The sequence below is a fragment of the Bos grunniens genome, chromosome 1 (genome assembly GCF_055505025.1).
Source record: "Bos grunniens cultivar Pamir isolate PY7600 chromosome 1, Bosgru_T2T1.0, whole genome shotgun sequence".
In the NCBI taxonomy this organism is placed as follows: Eukaryota; Metazoa; Chordata; class Mammalia; order Artiodactyla; family Bovidae; genus Bos; species Bos grunniens.
In genome coordinates, this window is record NC_141165.1 from 115,276,448 (window position 1) to 115,302,496 (window position 26,049).

The following is a 26,049-nucleotide window of genomic DNA, read 5'->3' on the forward strand; positions in this document are numbered from 1 at the left end:
TGCTTTTTAGTCTAGTCATTCTGTGACAAGGAAAATGGGAAACGTGACACGGGCTCTACAGTAAGACAGAGTCACCCATCGAACTACAGCTCTGCACCTGGGCACAGTGCCTATGCTCTGAGACCCTCAGTTTCTGTATCTGTAATGTGGGAGTCATAAAACTCTCTATCTCATCATTGTTGTGAAGATTAAGTACAAGTATGCATGTAAAGCCATTAGTAAGCACCTGAAGATGTTAGCAATATCATAATGAGGATGATGATATTATCTTTACAAGCTAATCTTAATTTTTTTAACCTAATTTAAAGAGAATAGATTTTCTTTGAAGGAAATTATGTGTATTAAAAACTATGTGTTAACATTTTCAAAAATAGCCAAAACTTCTATTTGCAGCAGTAGTTTAACATGGCAATTTCTGGCAATTTTTCCAATGTATATTCTCATAGACTGTCTATATCAAGTATCTCCTGACTTTTTAGCTATAGTGTTTTTTTCTTTTCACATTTCCTACTATTTGAAGAATTCAACTAGTGAAATCTTGGAGTTCTGCCTGTTTTAGTCGCAGTCACCTTGGAAGATACCATCACATTTTCTGCTGAACATTTCTAGAAGCAAACTTCGGCTCCACTTTTTTTTTTAAATCAGGAGGGAAATTCTTAAAATCATTCAGTACTAGGTGGGAGATGCTCTGAATCATGATGCTTAACTTCCTCAATGCACGTGGTTATCATGAACAAAAAGAGAAAAAGACGCAGGCTTTATCATGTTTTGTCTGGCGTGCCTTTTAGTGCTCAAGGAAGAAGTGGCTAGAGAAAACCCGTGGCCCTTGTACATTAGAATTGTGTACTAAATACCTCAAAAGCTACCTGTCCACTGCTCAGACAACTTAGAACCCAATCTTCAGTTGGCTCTGCTACACTTCTTTTAGGTAGAACTGGTTTTTCAACTCAGTTTTTTATTAACAAGGATCACTGTGGACAAAAAAAAAAGCTCCCTTATTCCCTGTGATTCTTCTCTCCCATTCTGGCTCCTGCTGCCCAACCAAGTGAGGCGTTGCAACAGTGGTGCTTGTGACCCTGACAGATAGAAACTTAGGGGACAGAGCACACAGAGCCCACCTGGACCCAAGGATCACCCTTCACTGCATCATCAATTCTTTCAAAAGGTGGCTTTGGAGGCCATGCCAGATAGTTTAGAGTTTATATGGGTAAAGATTATTTTGGAAATATACTGCAGTGGTATAACTTCTTAACTATGAGAAAACATGGCCCTCTGAACACACTAAAGAAGTCTCCAGAGCTGGTCAGAAAAGTGAGCAACACCTGATAAGCAAGCCCTGATATCCTGCAGAACTCTCTAGCGTCCTTCTATTTCCTCTTCCCTGTGTTTTCCAGTCCTGGAACATTCTAGACCTCCTGCCTCCAGGCTGACCTCCTTTACCTCATGCTAGTTCTTGATACATTCACCAAAAAAATAAAAACCTTTCTAAAATGCTAATCTAATCACACTCACTAGGCCTAAAATTCATTCCTTCTGGTCAAGTCAAGAAAAAAAGTGTGAACGCCTCAACATGGCATATAAGGCCCTTCATTTTCTGGCTCTGGATTCATCTTCCCAAGCTCTAATATCCTGATTTTACTGCATTTCCAAAACATATCAGTTTCACTTATATGAGGGTTTCTCAACTTCAGCACCAGTAATATTTTAGGCTGATGATTCCTTGCTGCGGAGGCGGTCCAGTGAATTGTAGGGATTGAACAGCCTCCCTGGCCTCTACCCACTAGATGTCTGTAGCCTGACAACCTCCCACCCTCCCAAAGTCATAACAATCCAAAATGTCTCCAGACACTGCCAGATGCCCCCTGCATGAGCTCATCCCCAACACTGGCTCCCATCCTTGCTTTTTAAAATGTTAACCTCTTGCTAAAACACCCGTCTTTCTTCTTCATCCTGTTCCCAAATTTCACTTAGCTAGCTCTCAAACTTGAAATTTCAACTCAGCTGCCCTCTTTTCCTGTCTACTTCAAAAGGGAAGTATTTGACTTTTCTCTGGGTATCCTGAATACTTAGTGTTGAATCCAATCACAGTCAAACAATATCAAACATTTACATAGGTACTACCAACCCTACCACATAGGGAGTCAGTGTCTAGCCATCATATCTCCAGCACCTGACACAATCTATCTAACAGCAGGTGTTCAAAAATGATTATGGAATCAATGGATGAAAAATACAAATATTCTGTATTAATCATGGCAGTTAAGAAAGGCAAGTGATATAAGCTATTCAGTTTAATGGTCTCAGATAGTAGAAACATATTATCATTTTATATTCTACCAGAGGTCATGTTCAATTTTCATGGAAAGCTAAAAAAAAAAGAAAAAGAAAACTAAGAAAAAGGAAGTTAACTTACAGCTTGTAAGTACCGGAAAGACAAGATGGAACCACTTAATGCCCCAAAGGCATTACTGTCTTCAAAATCTCCTTCTTCGAGCAAGAACTGCTGGCCTTTAAAATGTTCTTTTTCATAGGCAACCCATCTACAAATAGAGGACATACAACTGAGTTATTAGTAAAACTGCAGTCAAGAAGAAAATCGTGATAAAGCACCCAGTTGCACATCACCATCTCTTAAAAAAGCAATACATTTATTTTGCTAGCATTTACAGAGACAAATGAATGGTGTAAACTTCATGGATCAATAATTTTTATAGTTTGGAGGCTTTTCCCAACAAAAGGTTAGCTGTTACAGGATTGCAACACCGGAACACATTAAATGTTTGTGGCCTGACCCTATACCACCATCACAGCGTGGTCGGAGAATAGCCTGCCAAGGAAAAAATAATGGAAAGCACAGACAATGAAAAAATACTGCAAATCCACAATAAGATTCAAAGACAATCAGTCTTATTTTTCTGATTAAGCCCTGCTGGAATCACAGAATGATCACTATATTAAACATGTATTTAGGGTTTAACTCGAAGGAACCTGTCATCAGCTTTGGATCAGAAACACCCTCCTGTAGGAGGGTTTAGCAAGGAGAAACTGGGAAATGTGACTGGGCTGATATTAGCCCTGGTGGTCTAAATATATACAAAGACTTCTGTAAATATTTACAGGTAGGAAATGTTGCTCCCACCATTTTATCAGTGGTGATAATGGAAACAGGAAGCACCATGGCAGACTTTCCAAGGACAGAGGTTTCTTGACTTCTAATTTAAAATTATCAGTACCGAACACTGATAAACACTGTTACTCACTAGTTCTTCAGGAAACTTACCTTAATCTGCAGTAACCCACAGTAGCTAAAGCAGCGTGGGCATAGATAAAACACACGCTGCCCTGCTTAAATCTGCCCTTAGCTGGCACTGTGTAACTAGAGTGGGACCCGCTCCAATGGGGCAGATTCCAAGAGTGACTATTGGGCGCTCCTGGGTTGGGGACTTCTGAATTCTAGAGATTGTCAAAATGAAGCCGGGCAGGGCTAACTACATTCTTTTGGGAAGATACAAAAAGTATTCCTAGGAACTGTTTTCCTAGGATACGAAGTAACAGTAGCCACTCAGTACTCTTGAACCCATATCTAATTTCTGTAGGTGTGCCTACGGTAGGGAAAAGGGTAAGGGTGTATGTGAGTTAGAATAAACATTTTATATATATTAGCATATTTGTAATACATAAAGAAACTACTATTATTGTATTCTTAAACTACTATGTGAAAATAAATTTTACAAGAGAACTTTCAAATTCTAAGTTTATATAAATGGGACTATTCAAAACATGCTTTTAATATACCTGAATGGGAAAAACATACAGAAGACCTAATATTAAAGGAGAAATCAGTAAAGTATGACAGTTCAAAAATCTGCACAGCCTTTCTCAATAGATTAAGTTTTAATTAAGATTAAATTTACATATATCTGGGATATTTAAAAATAGATGTTATCTGAGAAAAATTAAGACACATCAACCTCATTTTCTCTAGACTCCTTAAGACAGAGGTGAGGAAGAGTTCCTATTATTTACAGATAAAGTTCAAGAGTTAAAAGTGAAAAATAATGAAATAGTGAAGCAGCAAAAAAAAAAAAAGTAGAATTAGTGAAAAAAATAAAAGTCACCTGTTTATCTTTATATTGGACATCACATTTTTCTCCTGCAGGTGTTATATAAAAAATGAAAGTGTGTATAATATTTTACTAGCCATAATATTTTGAGATTTTATAAAATAATCACAAATACACTTAGAAAATAATGCAAATCAAAATCTAGTTCATGATAAAAATCACTCAGATCTTAAAGGAAAGAAAAGAAAAATATTTTATTACAGGACTAATAAGAAGCACACATGTCCACGGATCAGAGAACACTACGACTACATACAACACAATAAAAATTTATCCAAAACAGATTTGTTTTTAAAGCCTCTGATAAATTTTTTAAATTCACAGGTGAGGAACTGGATAATAACTAATATGTCAGACTGAGACAGGCTGGGGCCTGGGACCCTTCGCTGCAGTGCTGCAATGCTTACACGTGAATAAACCTCTCCTGGAGGAACAAAGTACCAAGAAACTACGGGACTACAAATCACTGTGTTCATGTACAGTTGGGGCAAATTCGGGACAAAAGACACAAAGAGACTGAAAACAAGAAAGAAAAAGCAGGGGGTGAGGAGTGAAAGCGGAGAACTGTGCATGCCCTCTGCAGATGATACCACCTAAGGGGTGGGCAAACCACTAAGCCGTCAATTCCTGGACAACCCCTACCCTCACTCCATATAAGGAACAAGCTCGCCTCTACCTCAGGGAACAAGCAAGCAGGGGAATCCTGCTGTTTGTTCTTGATCCCCTCTGCTGCAACAGGAGCCTTAATAAAGCCTTGCCTGAATTTCCAGTCTGGTCTCTGATCAATTCCTATTGATTAAGGAGGTCAAGAACCTTGATCAGTAACAAGACCATTTACAGATATGACCTACATATCCAATGCATTGCATGGTACATTTCCATTTTGGTTAGTATATCCATTACTTGATCTAGTGTCAGAAACTGAAAAGACTAAGACTAACTGAAAATACAGACCCTTGAGTAATCTTAAACAAGTCATTTAACTTCTTTGAATGAAATATTTGAGCAGCATCTTTTGCTAGAATACAAGGACCAAGTTATATGATGTACTGCAAGTAAGAGATATTGATGCTTAAATTAAAATAAACCAACATTTCAAATATTAATAGTTCAACCTATCAACAGAGAGATTAACATGTTGTCTGAAGGAATTCTAGCCCTGAGTTGACCATGGCAATTAAGTTATGAGGAAAGCTTCTTTTCTATGGTTTTACCTGTGAGGATACAAATACAAAGTTTCACCCCAGTCCAGTAACTGCTGATTCAGAGTAGGGTAGAGGTGCATTGGTTACACTTGGATTGGTTCTTAGGGAGCTTTCTTAAAAACAGTGCAGGACCAGAAGGTAACCAATGTCAAGAACCCTTGATTTTGTAAACGCACAACCCAGGCTACCTCTTTAATGAGAGAGGACTCACTGCCAAGACCCTTAGCACCAAAAGTCAACTGAGGTAGAACAGAGTGAAAATTGGGACTCTCATGCATGTGCATAATCTATTGAGAAATAATCTTGTCTTGCAATTCTTATCTTCTATACTGTGCTTACAAATACTAAGTGCTTAAGTTTTAGAAACTGTTCCCTTCATTTAATCTATCTCAAAATCTCTAATACTAATAAGAGTTCACAGAAAGCTGTCAGTAATAGGTTTTATTTCCCACATTTCAGAAGGGATGTATATTTTTAGATTAAGGTAGGTTGTTTTTGCTCTGCTCAGCACATTTTGTGTGCTGATCTTCAAAACTAGACAAGGGAATTGCATATGGAAAATATATAATACTCACACTCCACCGATGACACGGATTGATCCAATTCCATGAAAATCTACATCATTTTTTAAAAAATTAGGGACAGAATCTATGTGTTCACTGAACTCTTTGGCCTGTCCATGGAAGTGAGGTTTTTCATAAATAATAACCTGAAAAATATGAAAAAAACCACTTAGCATGCTCATATTTTAGAATAGATACATACTGATCTATATGACTCTGAGGGCCACAATCTGAATGAAGGACTACTGTTCATTTTCTTCCTTTATACTCAAAATATAGAATACTGTCCAACATTCACAAGGAATATGTGAGTCTTTATCCATTACAAAGATTAAATATCTTGATAATGTTTCTCTTATATCAAAATACTCAAATATAATTACATGTTCTATTTACCCAAATCCTAGGTCCACTGCAAAGAGTAAACTGTCTTGAACTATCTATGTTTTTTTCTCTGTTCAATATTTGATATAGACCCGCCTTATATTTACTGAATTTCCTCTATTAAGAAACCAAAATTCTCTTGAGTTTGAGAAAACTTGCTATTTCTTACAACATTGCTTGTATGGTCACTACTAATCACTGAGAAGAATTACACATGCATATACTTGAATTTAAATAAAAAACTTCCTGAAAGTTAGAAATGATTGAAAAAAATTTGGTATTCTTATTGGATATTTGGTTCAAATGGAGGAGGGAATGCAGTAGGACACAGATGCCTAGCATTTTGTTTACTTCAAACTTGGATTGGTACAAGTACTTCCCTTCTATTTTTTAAATTTTATTTCCCCAGCATAAGCTGCCCTTGGGGTTCAGGGAAGCGATGACAGTAATAGCACTCATCTACCCACACTTTATCACCTGATCCTATTTATGGCTGATGGCATAATTTGTATACAATTGGTGAATAAAATCCCATGCTTAGACACACTGAACCAGCAAGTTATAGCTTCTTTATTTAAAAAGAAAAAGAAAAACAACAACAACACTGAGAACATTACACAGACTGAAAAAAAAAAATCTAGTACTGCTTCTGCTGTTTTCTACATACTAAATTTTCAGAGTGCTGTATTGGAAGTGATGAAGTATTATTTGGGTTTAATACACACTACATATGTTGAACACATTGAAACTAAGTAAGAAGCAATAATTCTTTGATGAGTAAGTCACAAGCCAACATCTAACAACTTAAAAATTGTGACTGTCTAGGATAACCATTCCATTCACATGCCTCAGACTGCAACTGTCCACAGAAGAGCCAGCCCAAAGTTCTGATGCAGCAGACAGAGAGACTGAGACAAGTCACTCAGGGAGTGTCACAACCAGTTCTGCACTTATTAGGTCACTAGTTCAAAACCTTGGCTGCATGTCAAGAGTCACCTAGGGAGCTCTGAAAAATTTTAACCACACCCCAGGCCAAATAAGTATCTTTTTCAATGGAACCCAGGCATAAGCATTTTTTTAGAACTCACATATGTATGATTCCAACATACAGTGAAATTGTATTAGATTCATTCAGATACTAAGTTTAAAAAAAAATTCCATCTATGTGATTGGGAGAATGGTAGTCAATTCCACAAATTAGGAAGCCCAGATATGGGAAAGCTGGGGGAATTATGCCTTGGTTTGGAGAGGAGGATGGATGAATCCCTGTGTCCCTGCCTGCCTCTGAAATGGTGTACTCTAATTAAACAGAGGTCTGTTTGCATCTTTCATCACTACACTGATTTTCTCCCTATCTCTCTTTACAGGCATTCTACAATTCCATTTCTTTTTCTTTTCCAAAACGTACTTAATTCTGGCATTACTACCACCCCGGTTTTTGGTGCCTCTGCTGTTCCCTTCAGATACTCATAGTTTCAAGCTGACATCACCTGATAGAAGCTGCTTGCATCTCCTCCTGATCATCCTTGATCTCCATCCTGAGCATCACTCCCGAATGCCTGCTGGGTATTTCCACTTGAAAGTCTAGCTATCACCTCAACCCTTGGCCCCCGATAAAATAAGTATCAAACCTATCATCTTTCCAGCCTGTAGGTGCTTACTGGGTCTGACTGGGTTGTCAGAACAGACCTCCACTTTTCTGTACTGAGCCCTCTCGTCATTTGAGCGTGGGCCCTCGGCCACCTCTTTGTGTAGTCACTGCCCACAAACCCAAGATACATTACCTAGATATTGCCAGCATACATTCAGGTAATCACAATTTAACTGTAGTAGTCCCAAATAGTTAAGGGGCTTCCCAGGTGGTGCTAGTGATAAAGAACTCGCCTGCCAATGCAGGAGATACAAGAGATGTGGGTTCAATCCCTGGGTCAGGAAGATCCCCTGGAGAAGGAAATGACAACCCACTGTAGTATTCTTGCCTGGAAAATCCCGTGGACAGAGGAGCTTCATGGGCTACAGTCCATGAGGCTGCAGAGTCGGACATGACTGAAGCGACTTACCACACACACAAATAGTTAAAGATTTATTATCAAACTTTTTAGCCTGCTACCAAAGTCTGTTCAAGACTCACCTTTAAGTTCATAGGCATTTCCACTTTCAGTCCACCCTTAAGATGACAAAAAATTTTAATATTAGATATATTCATATTTAAAATGTAACTAACCACAAGTAACTAAGTAATGTATGTATGTATGTAGGTTATATAAAAACTTGATTGGTGAAGATTACATACCAAATTTAAGTTGTGGTATTTAAAAATTTTAAGTATAGAACTCTACAGTAGTCAAAATCAAGTCAGACTACTCTATATCAATGTAAATGGGGTAAACAAATCTTGGAAAGATACTTTCCAGAGTACAACCACTACAAGGAAGGAAACCAAGCTTTAGTGCTTAAGTACATGTGACCAATCAAAGATTTAATCCCACAGCAGAGCATCTCAAGAAGAAGAGTGGAGTTGTTAGTAGACTGAAAACTTTGATTTGGCAGGGTACATTTCTAAACGACTTAATACTCAATTTCTTCTCTACAAAGGCTTGGGCTTTCTGTGTTAGAGCATTTCATCTTCCAAGTCCTATCACACTTGCTGTCTTGGTGACCACATGGAGATAAGAGCATAAAAGGTAACCCACTCCTCACAAAAGCTCTCGTGTATTAATTTCTTCGTTTCCAGTGCCACGCCACATTGTAATACTCCTTAAAATTTGTTTTTTCTGGTTTTTAGTATTTTTTTAAGGCACAGCACAAAAACGGTTTGTCACATAGCCACTATTTAATTGAACAATTTGCCTCTCAAATAAAAATATTTGCAACAAAATAAATCATTAATACAAACATTTATTACTTTTAAGAAAGTAACCATTCACAGATCTACCCATTTATTATTAATGCTGAACTTATCATTCATTATGGCAATGGAAGAGTATAATATACAACAAGCAATTTTCTAATAAGCATCAAAAAAACAAATTTAGAATTTTTTAAAGTCAGAGTATTACCTTATAAGGAAACTGCATGAATTGTGATAAATATAGTACAAAGTAAATTCAAACATCTAGAAAAACATTAAAATGGAAATGTTTCTAGAAAACATTACAATATTTTCAAAAAGTCTGAAAGAAACAAAACAACAGTGTATGAATAGTTTGCCCATTCTGTAGCAGACATATACATGTCTCAAGACTGAGATGCATGACCAATCATCAGAGCTATCTTATTTTTGAATTCATGGATACTTGGGAAAATGTTTCATTTTATATCTGCTTACCATTTGAAGTGGATGCAATGATTTAATTTCTGCTGCAGAAATCTCAAAGAGTCCATGGTCTTCCTCCAAAACTATAGCTTGCCCCTTGAAATTAATATCTGGGTAGGCAAGCCAACTAAATAAGAAATGAATGGTTGGTTAAAGTATAATAGGAATACTTTAATCTGGCTCTGTAAGAGTCAAAAGCTAAAAAAAAAAAAAAGCTACAAAAAGAAGAAGAAATCTCTGTCACAGAATTACATTAGTAAAACACATTCAAAGTGACACCGCTAGACAACATATAACAATGAATTAACATGTTATTAACTACTTACATTCAGACACTATTCTGGTTTATTATATGTTTTCCAAGCACTGGCATCACTTTCCTATTATATGTTTTCCAATATTTAAAAGCTGTGAAACCTTTAATGCAATTAGGATATAATTGAAAAATAAAAATCATCCCACTATGTTTCTGTTTTAAACTTGGGCAATCAGAGGCAGGGATTCCACTATGCATTCTACACCCTTGACTCATAGTTTCAGAATCAGGATCAGTTCTTGGTTTCCCTCAGGAAGAGTATTTGAAATAAGATTCCTAAAAGAACCATCCAGAAACCAGCTAAACTTGATAATTACAGACAGTTCTCAGGTCTGTGTTAATTACTGGGTCTGCCCAACAGTTCTAACATGTGGGAGAGATGAAGGGAGATGTCCAACAGTGACCCCTAAATTCAACACCAGCCATCATCAGAGCAGATGAAAATGGAGGAAGAGGGAAGAAGGATCCACATTGAACCAGAAATCACAAAACCTATGACTCAAGTCAATCTGGGACTGAATTAGCACTGAACTCAGACCCACAGTCCTGAAGATACCTTCGGAATTAGAAAGGCCTGGTATCAAATCCATGCTTACCAGCTGGCAGCTTAGGACAAGCCACATAATTTCTTCATTTGTGACAGGAGAGTAGCTCTACCTATCTTCCAGGAATAGAAGAGTAATAAACACTGGTACTATAAAGGCCCTCTGTAACTACCAGCACTGAGACAGACACTTTGCAGATAGCTCAGGCTCCAGAGTTTTAGGTCAGGGATACATATTTATTTCTCAGTCCCACAGTCTGCTGGGTGAAAAGACAATGGATTCACCTGTCAAAAATGGTGTCTGGGAACCTGTATCTGTTTCTGTGAGTCATCTATCAAAAACTTAACTGGATCTGAAAAAAAGACGGAATCTGTTTTAAAATATTTGAAAAAGTCTTTCTTAGGTCTCCAGAAGTATACACAGCAAAATTAACACTTCAGAAATGGGTAGGTCACCAACTGAACTATGACACAAAGTTAACTTTGGTAGCCATCAATCACAGTAGTGAAGAGAAGCAGATACATACACGCCTGACTTCACGGTGAAGGACACAGATTTGGGGATATTCAGCTCTTCCAAATTGGGGACCGCTCGCTGGATGTAGATAGGGCAACATGCCGGGTCAGACTGTGGGCAAAGCTCTATCTCTGGAATACTGCAATCCTGGAAAGAATAATAAAAAAAAGTTGACTTTGAAGTATCTAGAGACACACACTGCAGAATCCTCAATACCCTGGATATGCAGTTAAAATTTTTCTCACTGTTCAGCTGAATTTTTAACCAATAACAGCATAAAGGAGACAGTGTTTCTTCTTACCAGTCTGTTAAACTGATTTTTCTAAGAAGTTACATTGACAACATGAAAATTATATGAATATTATTGATTGAAAAACATTACCCTGATTCTTTCTGCTTTGTTTTTAAAAGTCCTGCTCCATTAAGCAATGTTCAAAGTTACCAATATATGAGTGCCAAGAGTTTGTAAGCCTTCCTTCTCAGAAGCATAACAAAGCCATAGGGAGGAAGGGAGTTAAATAAAAGCTGATCTCATGGGGAGCATAAAAAATAAATAACAGAGAGGCACTACTCTCTCAGCGGGTTATCTAAATTACAGTGACAAAAGAAGTAGGAATTAGAGGTGAGGGTAAAGGAAATCTGTTTTCTTACTTGTGGTATTTATTTTCTACAGTATGAGTTGGTTTGAAGAAGAAAGACATTATGAAATTTGATCCTATACTTCATCACACATCCACTGTCACCATGCCTGTCAAACTTTTCTTTAAAATTGCCACTGTCAAGGTCTTTCATCAAGGCCAAGACTTTGACTACGGGCCTAGACCATCGATCCAGTAAGCTTACTCTTTATACAGCTGGGCATGTGGGAAAACCACATCCCTCATCATACTCCTTGACTTGAGACCCAAGCAATTCATATTCATATTTTGGTTTTCCTTTTAAAATACAGCAACGACCCACAACTAACTAACTCACAATAATGTACAACTACACTAACTACCTACAACTCTTCAGTCTTACTGGTGTCCATGCTATCTCTGCACCTGGCCTCTCTAAGCTTTGTAAACATTTCCCTTATTCTAACTGAAGACATAATTTTCTGTATCCTTACTTATGAAAATCTTTTTTAAAAAAATACTATTGGAATATAATTGATTTACAGTCTTATGTTAGTTTTAGGTACATAGCATACCAATTCAGTTATATATATATTTATTCTTTTTAAGATTCTTTTCCCATGCAGATCATTACAGAATATTAAGAAGAGTTCCCTGTACAATCCAGTAGGTCTTTGTTGATTATCTATTTTATATATAGTAGTGTGTATATGTTAATCCCAAGCTCCAGTTTATCCCTTCCTGCCATGTTTCCCCATTGGTAATCATTAAGCTTGTTTTCAATAATTAGTTCTAACTCAAAAAAGACCATATCAAAACCACAATTATTTTTGCCTTCTCTGAAACTACAATCGTGCTGTCTAATCTATCTCAATAATCCTGAGTGTTTCATTATATGACTCAAGTTTCAGCAGCATAATTCTCATCTAGGACATTGTGGTATTCAAATGGCTCTGCTTTAATGAAATAGGTAAATGCAATAAACTATTAGAGGTGACATTTATTAGACTGAACAATTATATTTATTATTATAATCTGTTTTGCAGTTGCAAAATGGTATCTAATTTTTTCATCTTTTTTCCAAACTGAGTTCTATTATTAATCATTATTAACCATTCTGATTAGTGTGTAAAAGCAAGCAAACTAATACATCTTGTTTTCAGAAAGTTCTAAAACACAATACAGTAGGAAGCTATAACCTAAAATATCCTTTAAAGTATAAAAAGTTTATTTCCGTCTAAAGTTTCATTTTAAAAAATGGCCATAAATGTCCAGAAGAGTCACCTGTCAGTCTTCAAGTCTCTTTTGTTTGCTATTAAAAATAGAGTTCTAGTAACATTATTTAAAATGTTCCCCCAGGGATCTGAGGTACAGTAACAGAATACATAACTAAGTGTCTCACACAAATAAGTTTCCTCTGCATTGTGTTATACAAACAATGTTTGGGTGGTGTATTTTAAAAGGGAAAAAGCTAAGAGGCATTTGAGTCTACATCACACAGGGAAACAGTATAATGGAAAAGAGGTAATGATGGCTAAAAAATTGAAAATATAAACAAGATCGCTTACATTCTCAACTATTGTACTAGAGGACTGATTTTTTTTCTCTAGTTGGCTGAAAAAGATTTCACTAATAAGTTCTATTTTCTCCATGGTGGCTATTCACAGAAGTAATGTCTTTTGCAAGATTTGTGTAATTCTTGATGGACAAAGGGAGTAAACAACTAGCCTTACAGGAACATAGCAACAAGAAACACTTTGTACTCTTAGTAAAGAAAAGTTTATATGGTTTCCTCCCAGACTTTTCCAGTCATGATATACTTTCTAAATACATCTTGGTGAACTCTATAAGCTCAGACTATTAAAGCAACCAGTAAGAATGGAGACAAAGCTATGGGAGGGAAACAGGGTAGGAATGAACTACATAAATAGTAAAAAAACAAAACAAAACAAACCTCCAAAAACCAAAAACCCAAGAAACTATTTGCCTCTGCCTTACATGAAATACCTTCAGTCCCTGATCTAACAACGGCTCTCTTGCACCTCAGCTCATTAATAAGGGCAAACCTAATTAATTCCTGAAAGAAGGAAATGTCACTCCTTAAAAAAAAAAATATATATATATATATATATAAATATAATAAATATATATATATTAAATGCATAGTAAACAGAGAAATGTGCAGGATTCACTTTTTCTATTTGAGAAAAAAAGCACTTGACTCAAGTCTCACTGCACTGTTACTCCACCTCCAATTACTTCTGCCAGGGGCAAAGATGACCCTTGGGCAGAATCTACAATTGCAGGTGACTGACGGTATCTTCTGTTACTTGCTCCATTTACAGCGAAGTGAAGATATCATGAAAGTATTGTCTTTAAAGGACAGTCTTTAAAGCTTTGACTACTTAAGATGAGAGCCACTAAAAGATGGTGAAACAGATAAAGCTGCTGTGGGCCTAGGTGAATTCAGAATGGCTGCCATGAAAATGAAGCTATCAAAAAAAAAAAAGAAGAAAATGAAGCTATCAACAGGCCGAAATGTGACAAGTTTACAAAAAGGAAGCATTTTAATGCCTGATTCTTACTTTGTAAAATATTTAGAACAATGCTAATGCCTTTTCTATTCAACGTTCAATAGTTTTATTTTCCTTCCTCACTTAAAGTTGCTAGCAAGTTCAAGTCAAGTGGGCACTAACACAGCAATTAAAAAAAAAAAAAGACTCTATGAATAAACAATGGAAGAAGGAAAAAATGTAAGCATGACTTATTCTTTCTTATAATGCATCCAAAGCAAATGGCGGATGTGCAAATACCCATTTAAATACCCATGCTCAACAGATTGAATTTTTTGTTTGATTTTATTGTTTGATTTGGGATGAGGGTGTGAAGTTTGCTGCTTACAATACCTTATTCATCTTTTTTTTTTCTCCTCACTAGGCCTGGCATGGTGCCTGACATTCACAAGGCAGACACAAAACCACATGCTATTAAATTTTAGAAGATTCCAACTACAAAGTGATTACCTGCTTCAAGGAATTTCTTGTGAGTTAGCTAATGAAGTGAGCACTCAAATGCTGCCTGATGAGCTGAAATGCTTGTGATTAAATTTTTCGATGAAAACGCACACTGCCCTCTATCCTATAGCCATCAATCTCCCCGCACTATCAACGTCCGCCTCAGTGACACAAGTGGCTCTGCTAGGGACTCCCTCACACCTCCCATGCTGCCAAACTCCTGTCTGCTCTCTCAAGACGCCAACCAGGTGCTGCCTGCTCCAGGAGAGATGCATCTTCTTCGTGCCTGTGTGGGCCCTGCACTGCATGTCTCACATCACACAGGCATGAGATTCAGCTGTCCCTGTCCTGGACTCTGAGCAATCTGAAGGAAGACACCGTATGGAACTTGGTTTCTATTCCCAGTGCCTACAACAGCATTCGGTCCAAGAGCAGACACAAATATTTTTTAGACTTAACAGGCTTAACAGTTTTGCAGAAAGTATTAATTCATGCAGACACCCCTTTATGATACTGAGTTTTTCTGTATGCTGTCTGCAACTATCAAGGGTTTTAACAACATTGATCCAAATCATGATAGGGTCCACGTCAAAGTAGACATTTTTAGTATATAAATAGACTTTCTGTAATTTGAAAAATATATATGTTCATGACTGTCACAGGAGTAACTGCACTGAATCATGTACTACATTACTGCTGAAGGAACCCTTAAAATACATGGGACAATTCTGTCCTTATCGCTAACTCACTTCTCTAAACCATCAAGGCACTTCCCACAGTATGTATTATTATATGAGGAAGGCAAGGTCTTCCACATCTTAGTATTAATAAACAGAAAATTAAAAAGCAACATTTTCCCCTTCCTTTCCCCAACCTACCTTCTATAAATTTCTTCTAATGCTCATCTATCTCCCCTTCTCTTGTAAACACCACACACACCCACATATACACACCCACAAACCTCCACTAGAAGAACATATTTGGAAATATCCTAAAGATGTCTGGGTGGTATATTCCAACTACTATTAAAAATACATATATATTACAACATGTAACATTTTATGTGCCATATTACATGTAACATTTAAAATTTTCATCAACTTAATACTTTATGCATATCTAGTAAAAAATTATCACTATGATAATGAAGATTAACAAAATTACCACAATTATGATTAATAGCAACTATTTCTAAGCAGTGCTGGGCCAAAGTACAGCTTTACTACATGACAAATGACACAAAATTTAAAAATCAACTGTTCTGTTACCTTTAAGACACGTTTGATAGAGCCCAACACAAAGTTTCTTTGTGGATGCTTTCTGTTCTGAAGAAGCCAGTCACGATTTAACACCTTTTCTCCTTCCTCCAGAACACATTTCTGACCTTGGAAATGTGGTTTCTCATATAAAATCCAGCTGAACAAATATAAAAAAAGCATGATCAATTATAATTAATCTTCTAAGAAATGAGACATAAAACAAATATGAGAGTTATAAGTCACAGACTACATTGTCTATTCAAATTTAAAAATCTGGGCTATTTTCTACTACTAGCATATAAACCTATTTTGAAACAATGATGTACGGTGAGCAAAGAGTCTAAGAAAGAATATAAGTGCACACAACTTACAGTGCTTCCTAAACACAGCACCACAATCTATGCTTGGGCCTATGTTTACGTATACATACATTTTATAGATGTTATACATACATTTACATTAAAAACAATAGCTTAAAATTTCCAAATTCCACTTCTACCCTAATTTTCCTGTTGCTGGATAATAAAGCATGTGGGTCTCATTTTATTATTTGAAAACACACTAGATCACACTGCTTATAACCTGAATACTGACCAGTGGGTAACCCAAACACCAGACAAAGAAATTCTGGTCCCCGTATGTCCATGAGACATGGTCCATAATAACAAACGAGATTTTCCAGCATTTTGGCAACCCACTCCAGTACTCTTGTCTGGAAAATCCCATGGACAGAGGAGCCTGGTAGGCTGCAGTCCATGGGGTCACAAAGAGTCGGACACGACTGAGCGACTTCACTTTCACTTTACGCCATACAAAGAATCCTTCACTTGTCGCTTATGTCAGTGATACAAATGACTTTAAGCACGTGGCCTTCACATTCCTTACCATCCCACAAATTGTGAACTCATTTTCAAAGCTATGTCTCATTCAACTGAAGCATTCAACTTGTCAAATCTATCCTGCTAATCATGAAGTTACGAAATAACTGCAGGCTGTAAATACTAAAAACAACCTATATTTTCTAATTAAGTTATAAAACTCTAATGATGTTTCAAAAAATTATCTGGAGAGAAACGGATGCAACCTTAATACAAGAAAAACATACAGCATAAGCAGCAAGAAAACAACTTATGGGGAAATATAAAATTTTAAGAGATCTCTTACCAGCCCCTTACAACTTTTATCAGTACCCCATTCGGATAAGACCAAGATGTAGCATCAGGAATATTACAGTAGATCTCTTGTTTATATTTTCTTCTATGGAGATCATAGATAACCATCTGCAACATATAGTAAGCAGGCATAATAACTAATTTTAAGAATGCATTTAAAATTCTAAAATGTCCTAGAATACAGAAAATAAAATATCCTAAATACAAAAAAGTAAATACCACTTTAGATGCTAAATTCCTGAATGAAATAACCATTTACTAAGTCAGTTAAAAGTTTCTACCTTAAACTCCCCAAACCTAAACATAATCTTACTTCTTTTATTTTAGCCTATCTAAGAAACTTATGCTTACCTTTCCAGGTCTTGGGTTACATTTCAGAGTTTGTTTGTCAACATTCTGAAATAATAAAAGTGGAAGAAGTGAGCCATAAGAAACAAACATAAAGATAGTTTACTTTCTTAGCAGTCACAAATCCAATTTATTGCATATTTGTTTAGTGATCATCATTACAAGGTGAACTTCTAGGTATTACAAGGATTAAAAAAGTAAGTACAAAGGAAAATAAAGCTGTGTCTCTGTCCTCAAGAAGCTTACAGTTTGGAAAGGAGAAAAGATGATCACATTTCCGTGACTCTTCTGGTGAGAGATTAGGTTAAACCCTCAGGTACAAAACAATCAAAATGTCAAGTTAAGGAAGTCAAGAGAAATGGCATCAGCATGGAGGTGAGGTGATGGCAGACAGAGGTTCCCAGGAGGCTTGTGTGAGGAAGTGGTATCTAGAAGACCTTGAAAAACAGGATTTCAGTAAGTGAAACAATGTGGCAGGCTGGTGCAGGAGTAGTAAAGAAAAAAACTTCCAGGAAGAGAACATCTTGAGACAAAGTATAGACATCTTAGAGGGTGTGTAACCAGAGCACAAAGTGAGGAGGCTGAACAAACAAAACTTGGGGACCTTGCAACACAGAGTGAAGAGCTTGCACTTGACTTAATAGGCAACAGGAATCATTAAAGAAACATTTCTGCAAAGCCCAGCCTTTCTTTTAAAAGGACCTTGCCTTACAAGCAACTGGCTGGTATTCAAGTATTAGCACTTGCTACTAAGGGTATTCAAGTAAAGATATAGCCCTTGGGAATTCTAAAGGAAGTTCCATGATCTTGGGAATGTCAGAAAGAAATGTCCCAGGTTCAGTGAATATTCTGTAGTAAACATTCAAATATTTCTAAGTTGAATAAAAGTGTAACTGAATTTCAAGACATTTTCCAGCTATAATGTTTTCATCTCCTTTTTCTCAAATTAGTCTGCTCATTGCCCTGCTAAGTACGAACAAAAACAAGACCAAGTACAGTGAGACTGTTGTCAGGCAAACACTTGAAATATTTTAAATATTTAAAATATTTTTAAATATTGCAGAATCTTTTCATGAGACACATTAGTTCAATGGAAAGTGACAATCCTTCTACATTCAATACCTTGAGAAATTCAAAACGTTGTCACAATTTAGTTTGAAGACTAGAAGTCAGCAAAGAACTGAGATTATAACTTGCTTCTCTCTTATGCCTTTTAAATTCTGATGAAGCAATTTTGTTTTCTCAAACATAACAGTCCAACTAAAATACATGAGGTATGATACACTTCAACTAACGAACAAAGTAATCTCTGGTATTTTTTTAAACAATCTTTATACAACCTCAAAACACTGATTTTCCTAATAAGCTTTTAGGTTATTTCAAAGTACTACCCAAAACACTACTTCACTAATTAATAATTATAATAACTTACCTCTGTGAATGGGCTTAATCGGCCAGGGGTGTCTTGAGTGCGGAAATACTTTGACACTGGTTCCTGAAAAATTCCACCAAATCTGGCTCCTTTTTCTGAGGAATGGGTTTTAGAGGTCTGCAAATACTGATGATAAGCACTCTTTAGAGAAGAATGTAGTTTGGAAGTAAGGTCAGATTTTTGTAGAAATGAGGCCTTTTCTGGCCATAGACCAATCTGCAGATTAGAGGTCGTAGGCTCATTTGACATCACATAAGAATTCTTAGAGACTCCAGTACTTTCCCGGTCATCATCAGAGCAAAATGTAAGAGAAGAATCCGGCTGCTTGAAGGTAACAGTTTCCTGCCTTTGAGCTCTCAGACTTCCTTTATGCAGTGGCTCTTCCTCATCTTCCTCTTCTTCCTCTTCTCCGCCCTCCTGTCTGTCATCTTCATCAAAATTCATCTTTAAACGCTCTGATACTGACTGGAGAAGCGATAATACAGAAGACGGCTGGCTTGCATTCTCTCTTGATTTCGAGGCACCATGACGACCAGGTGAGACCTCGCTGGACAGAATGTCCTCCTGAGAGCTGTCATCCTCGTAAATGGGAGACAAAGCCAAGGGATAGATCTTGTACCTTTTGGCCTCTACCGATAAGAATGTTTCTGAACTGTCACTATCAAATGCATCACCTAATTTGGCTTCCTTTTCAAAATGATGGACGAGGTCAGTTCTACTTTCAGACCTTTCACAGGCGAAGACAGGCATGCTGTTAGGAGCTGTGTGAGGAATCAGGAGGGAATGTGTTCGTCTTACCTCGGTGGTAGTATACTTGTCCTCATTTTGGAGGGGCTCTTCATACAGTATAGTAAAGGAAGAGTTTTCTTGCTCCTCCTGAGAAACGAAGGCTAAGTTAGGTTCTTCCTTTTTGTCTCCATACTGTAGGTCTCTTACTTTCTTATATACTGTAGTAACAGATGTTTTTCTGTCCAGCCTTCCCATGGTACCCTCAGGTTGAAAGTCCGGCACTGCTAAGGCTGGGTGGCCTTCATTATCCTTACTTAAGGTAGGCGATTCATAATCCCTGAAGTACGAGGCGAGTCTAGTGTCACCCGCTATCCAGCCTGTCTTCGTTTCCATAGGCTCTTTCTCCACTTCTCCACCACTTCTGTCAGCACCCTCTTGGTATGCTTCTTCAGCCTCAGGTATGGGAGATGTGGCCTCTGCCTGTGTAATGGGCAACTCCAGACCTGTTTCAGGTATTTTCTCAGAGCTGACTGCTGTGGGAAACACTATGTGTTTCCTGATGGTCCCATCAGAATCTTCTGGGAACGTGCTTTCCATTTCTCTCTTAGAGGGTGTGGACAAAGTTCCCCTACTTGTCTCCTTCATATCTCCCTTACATATTTCGAAGGAAGCAGGTACTGCCTTCTGGGGTGCTTCTTTCATTTCTAACACAAAAGGAGGCATCATTTCAGTTTTCCTAATAACCCCTTCAGCACCATTTTGGTAAGTGTTTTCCAAGTCTAATAAAGGTCCTTCAGTCTTTGCAGTGATCCCCTCACCATCTTTTCGGTAGACATTTACCACTTCTAATGTAAGGGACATCACCCCAGTTTTGTCCACCTTTCCTTCAGCATCTTTTTGGTAAACACTTTCCATTTCTAGTGTGGCAGGTATTGACTCAGGCTTTTCAGCAGTCCCCTCAATATCTTTTTGGTAGATACTGTCCATTTCTGACACAACCGATGTCATTCCCGTCTTACCAACATCCCCCTCAGCATGCTTTTGGTAAATATTTTCCATTTCTAATGTAACAGGTGTCACCTCAGTCTTTGCAATATCCCCTTCAGCATCCTTTTGGCACATATTTTCCATTTCTAAAGTGGCAGGCAATCCCTCAGTTTTTTCAATATACCTCTCAGCATCCATTTGGTATGCTTCTCGCATTTTAAGAATTTCAGCTGTTGGTTCAGTTTCTGAGGTACTCAATTCAGCATCCTCTTTATGTGCTCTTCCCACTTCTGACATTGGGGGGACTGCCTCATATTTCATAATATTCAACTCAGCGTCCTTCTTATTTGGTTTTCCCATTTCTACCATGGAAGGTATAAGCTCAATCTTTCCAATATTTACTTCAGTGTCCTTGTGTATTTTCCCTACTTCTGACATTGCAAGGGGTGTGCTTTTGTTACTGTGTCCTGGCAAGCTTTTTTCAGATAAACATACGTAAGTATCAGACAAGCTGCTTTTAGATGTCCCAGGTACATGAGTGTCATCATTCACAAATGGAGGCCATTTGAAATTTAATACAAGAGTTCTTGTATCCTCTGTCTCAGGTTTGTGATTATCAACACACTCTGTCCCCATTTTCTCTTTAGAGTCCTCCTTGAGGAATGAGTGTGTTTTTGCCTTATCATCTAACCCTGTAAGGGGTATATTTTCAGCTAGTAAAACAGTATCTGATTCCTGCAAATTTATACTATCAGACTGCCCATCTCTAGTTCCTGAAAAGGGGGATTTTTGATAGAGAACAATTTCTCTTCCTCTTATTGACTCTGTGTCACTACCTAAGTTACTTTCAGCAAAGAATCTACCTAATACTTTCCCACTGATTTCACATGTGCTTTGATTTATGGCCTGTTCTGACACCAAGAACTCTCTTACCATATCACATGGCTGAACACTATCACTCCTCAGAATTTCTGAAGTATTAGCCTGAAGTTCAGAATCCGAGGTACCCTGAGCATCATTTGCTACAGTTTCTTGGGCTGAATAAATAATCTGATTGACTAATTCCCTAGCTCGGTCCTCTAACAACCAACATACATTCATTTTATCAGAATTAAAAAGGAGACTGTTCTCACCAACCACAGGTGAAACACAGGCCTTTTCTTCCCCTTGGACTTCAGGTATGTTTTCCACAGCCTGCTCTTCCAAATGCTCTGTGGACTGGATCTCTGTCAGTGTCACTTCTGATGGGTTTTTCTCAGGGATGTCTTCTTCCAGGGTACCTGGATTCATTATGCCGTCTATGGCTCTATGTTCCTGGCAGGTACCGACTGAGTGTTTGGATTTTAGCTCTTCCCTGACAGAATTAAAGGCCTCCCCAATCAATGTAACAGCCTTTTTACAGAAATCACTCTCGAGGTCCAAAAGTTGGGCATGTGCTCTCTTCCTTGCTTCTGTGTGCTCAGCAGAGGCCTCAGAACACTGCTGGCTTGAGCTGTTAACTGACGCTGGGGTCCCAGCAACTGCTCCAGTCGCTGCTTCTAAGGGATTGTCAAATTGGGCAGCAGTTGGGAAATCAAGAGATACCATCCCAGTAGGATCTCCCAAATGGTCCTGAAGTGGGGTGACTTCTGCCCCTGTGAGGTCAGATGTTTCTGATTCCAGATAAGAGCTTTTAGGGTCCAACAGGTTAGTTAAGGAGGCACCTTCATGTGTGACATCTATGGGAACTTTTACAGAACTAAAATTATTTGTGGGGTTATATGAACTTCTAACCATGCTAACTTCAGAGTTACTGGAGGAGGAAGGCAGGCTGTGAGTACCACCTCTTAGGGAATGGGCATCCTCTTTATTTCTGGGAGATGAGGCTCTCTTTTCTGTTCTTAGCACAGAAGGATTAGGAAGGAAACTTGAATCCTCAGATGCAAAAGCCTCTTTTCTCAAACTGATACCAGAACCCAGAAAAGGTGACTTGGCTTTTGTGCTGTCAGTTTCTTGGAATTTGGGGGAAGTATTAGCTAAGCTGAGTTGTGAAAAATCAAAAATCTTTTTGCTCCCACAAGGAACTGAAGGTGGATGGATGATAGAAGCCCTGGCTGCACAATTCTGTGCCACTTGCCTAGTAACTTTCTCATCATGAACAGGAGATGAAGTCTCAGGTCTATTACTCTGGAGACAAGCAGGTAGAGCACTGCAGGCTCCCACCTCTGTTCCCTGTACACCTTGATATTTGGAGGCAGAAGGGGAAACCTCAGTTTGGCAACTCTCTTTAAGGCTGGCATCTAAGTATTTCTCTTTAATTTCCTCATGATCCACTAACTGAAAAATTTTGTCCTGTTCAACTTCTAGGGAAGTCAATTCTGATAAAGCAGGATTTGCTGGCACACCTGTGATGTCAAGTGGGGAAGAAATTTCATCCTGAGAAATGTCTCTGGGCTCTGTTCGGGTAACAGGTATCTTGGAGAGACTTAGAGTTTTTCCTGTTTCAGAATGTGACTCAACAGGAACATTGTTCTGACCACCAATGTCAGCTTCTGGTAACATTTCTGCAATGCTATCAGTTTTGGTTTCCAAGGAGAAAGAAGAATCAAGCTTGTCTGCAGTGCTCTCACTTGCTGCGGTGCTTGATAGCACTGACTCTGCTTTCTCAGGGTCTTGAGATAAGCTTGCAGGCTCAAAGCTCAAGTCCGCTGCAGTTATGTCGGTGTCACTGGCTTCAAGATCTAGTAGAAACTGGCATTTCTCCCTGTCAGGAAGAACTTCCTTGGATTCAAGAGCTGTAGGTGCATACTTAGAATGAAGGCCTGTAGGGAGACTCTTCCTGTCCGTGGCCTCCACATGATTTGCCACATGTTCTTGTTGACACTGATGAGACTGACTGGAGATACCAACAATGTTGACATCTCCAGTTTCAACAAGCACAGAAGAACCTTCATTCTTTAAAATAGGGATATCCACCTGGCTCAGCATGCCGACTCTGGAAACAAAGGTAGGGTGTGAAGCACTGAAATCTGACTTATGGCCAAGGCTGGGGGATGTCCTGGCATCAGGTGATGCTATGGCTTGTTGAGGACTCTCAGAGTCAAGAAGGGATTCTGAAATGCGATTTCTATTAAGTTCAATATTCAGTTCAGGGGCTATTTTATTTTCTAAGCATGTTACAACTACTGATTCACTGGTGTGTTTTACAGAGGCAGCTTCCTTTTGATTCATCCTAAAGGGAGGCACTTTGCCATGTGGCCTAACAAGGTTTTTGACTTCTGTTAGTAATAGTAGGTCAGTATCTTTGTGTAGTGACTCAATTCTATCTTCTGGAGCTTTGACAAGACTTGAAGTAGTGGGTTCCTCACCTGATGTATTTTCTGTTTCTTGCTTGATTTCTGCAGGAGCCAAATTTTTCTGTGTGTCTTGGGCAGATGATCTGTTTCCAGCATTTACAAGTTCTGTGTCTGTTACAGCTTGTTTCTGGAAAGCCATGGAGCTGGTGTGATTGGCAGGCTGCTTTGATGAGTTCTCTACCGCTTGCTTGTTAGAACACTTACTCTCTGGCAACTGCAGAGCTTCACGCCTAACTGATTTATTTGGACTTAGCAAATCTGCACTTTTAAGTGTGGTAGGGTCACTCCCATCAGATTTACTACAAGAGAAGTCAGCAACAGCAGAGTTCTCAGCCTGCACTGGTGTCCCATCACTCATCATGGAGCTGGTTCGTTTTACCACAGTTCCTGGTGTTGCTGTCCTCTCCAAGTCCGGACTGTAAGGAATTTTGCTGCTGTTACTTTCTGTAAACAATGCTGAACATCCCAAATTTCTGTCAGTCTGAGAACCTGGTGCACAACTCAAATGGTGCCGTGAGTCAGAATCTCCAGCAGTGGAGCTGGAGCTAGTCACAGAATGGGATGATCTACTCATCTCGGGTCCCCCAGGATAGGCTTTGTTTAAAACACCCCTAGAAGAAGCCGTGTTGGCTAGTCCTTGGTTGTTTGTTGAATGGCTTCCTGTGTTGAGATCTCTTTCGTTATCATCAGAGTCTTCTAACTGGCCTTCAGGCCCTTGTCCTTTCACAGGTATGCCTGTGCTAGCTGATGACAGTAATAACACCATTCCAGCCTCCATCTCACTCCCAGGGCCACGATGTGTGCTTGTACTAGAGTCAAAACTTGCATTTTCTCTGTCTAAGGGATTCACGGTTTCCGACACTGTCTGCTGCTTCAAATACTTCTTAATTTGTCTGGGGCCTCGGTAGGTTGCATATGTTACTAAAGGCCTCTCTGATTTACCATCCATTTGTCTGCAAAAAGAACAGCATGAGAGTATCAGGAAACATAATTAGTGACACTTAACAGCAATTCCAGAAATCATGGTTAAGTGTATCTTTCAAATGCTCCTATTCTTAATATGTCTAAACTTGGGAAGGAAATTCTTGAATGTTTTAGTTCAGGCTGTCTGTATTAAGCATAATACAGATTTGACCAGCAGCACAGGAATGTCAAGCCAGCCTGAATGTTTGAACTCCTCAGAACTGTCCCTTTCACTTGATTATGTCTCTCTCTCCCATGGTGATTAATGGAGAGAACACGGGCTGACAAACCTAAGGCTTAGGTTCTATTAATAGTTTTGATCTCCAGTGAGTGCTTGACTAGAAGGAACCACATTGCCTTCGTGCCTCATATTGGTATCTCATGGCTACATCACTGATTTCTGCACCATATCAGAGTATCATAGCAAGTTTCTCTTCTTTTACTTAGATGTGAATTTGGAACAGCCGCTTTTAGCACAGAGGCAGAGAAGTTGTAAAGAAAACACCTGGCAAGATGTCTAGCCTGCCGTAAGCATTCAGCATATAATTAAGCCAATAAATGACAGAACTGCCTTAAAAATCCTCTCTCCTGTTAAGCTCTTCAGAGATTCAATTAGCATGTGCTGTGTTTAGTCACTCAGCTGTGTCTGACTCTTTGCAACCCCATGGACTGTAGCCTGCCAGGCTCCACTGTCCATGGGGATTCTCCAGGCAAGAATGCTGGAGTGGGTTGCCATGCTCCTCCAGGGGATCCTCCCAACCCAGGTCTCCCGCATTGCAGGCAGATTCTTTACCATCTGAGCCACCAGGTTAGCATAATGAGTATTAAACTGGCTGGGCAAATGCAGAAATAAAAAAAGATTTCTAGCACCAATTCCCAACTTTTTCCTCAGCTCTAGACTACAGTTCCTGATATTCTCAGCATCCATTGTTCTGGAGAATCTTATCTCTGGGAGCTCTGATGCTATGCTACGCTGCCTTATGGTCTTTCATACACACCATTCTTTCCCCTTCCTCCATGCCAGCCCCAAGACAGAAACTCATACCCTCCGAGACTCAGCTCCCAAGTTATTTCTAACGCAAACCCACCCTGGGACCTGTTTACTGTTACTAGAATAGGCAGTTAGCCTCTGATCTCTGGGTACAAACGGCCCTGAGCACAGACTTGCCATAAAAAGATCTATGTACCAATTTATTTCCCTACTAACCTAGTGACTGTTTGAAG

At 38.6% G+C, this 26,049-nt stretch overlaps 1 protein-coding gene across 4 annotated transcripts in view; it reads right to left on the reverse strand.

The window, feature by feature from the left end:
- The window catches only part of CRYBG3 (crystallin beta-gamma domain containing 3), a 126,163-nt gene that overhangs the window by 48,007 nt on the left and 52,107 nt on the right, over window positions 1-26,049 (reverse strand). For 3 of the 4 annotated variants that reach the window (XM_086410895.1, XM_086410912.1, XM_086410902.1), the window contains 9 exons: window positions 18,812-24,815; window positions 17,383-17,427; window positions 17,024-17,139; window positions 15,869-16,016; window positions 10,980-11,116; window positions 9,605-9,719; window positions 8,408-8,443; window positions 5,905-6,038; window positions 2,414-2,540 (listed from right to left, as the gene is read on the reverse strand). In XM_086410895.1, the coding sequence (XP_086267021.1) occupies window positions 2,414-2,540; window positions 5,905-6,038; window positions 8,408-8,443; window positions 9,605-9,719; window positions 10,980-11,116; window positions 15,869-16,016; window positions 17,024-17,139; window positions 17,383-17,427; window positions 18,812-24,815 (6,862 nt within the window). Of the gene's footprint in view, window positions 1-2,413; window positions 2,541-5,904; window positions 6,039-8,060; window positions 8,218-8,407; window positions 8,444-9,604; window positions 9,720-10,979; window positions 11,117-15,868; window positions 16,017-17,023; window positions 17,140-17,382; window positions 17,428-18,811; window positions 24,816-26,049 lie in introns of all 4 variants that reach the window. The other variant, XR_015167246.1, reaches the window with a different exon arrangement.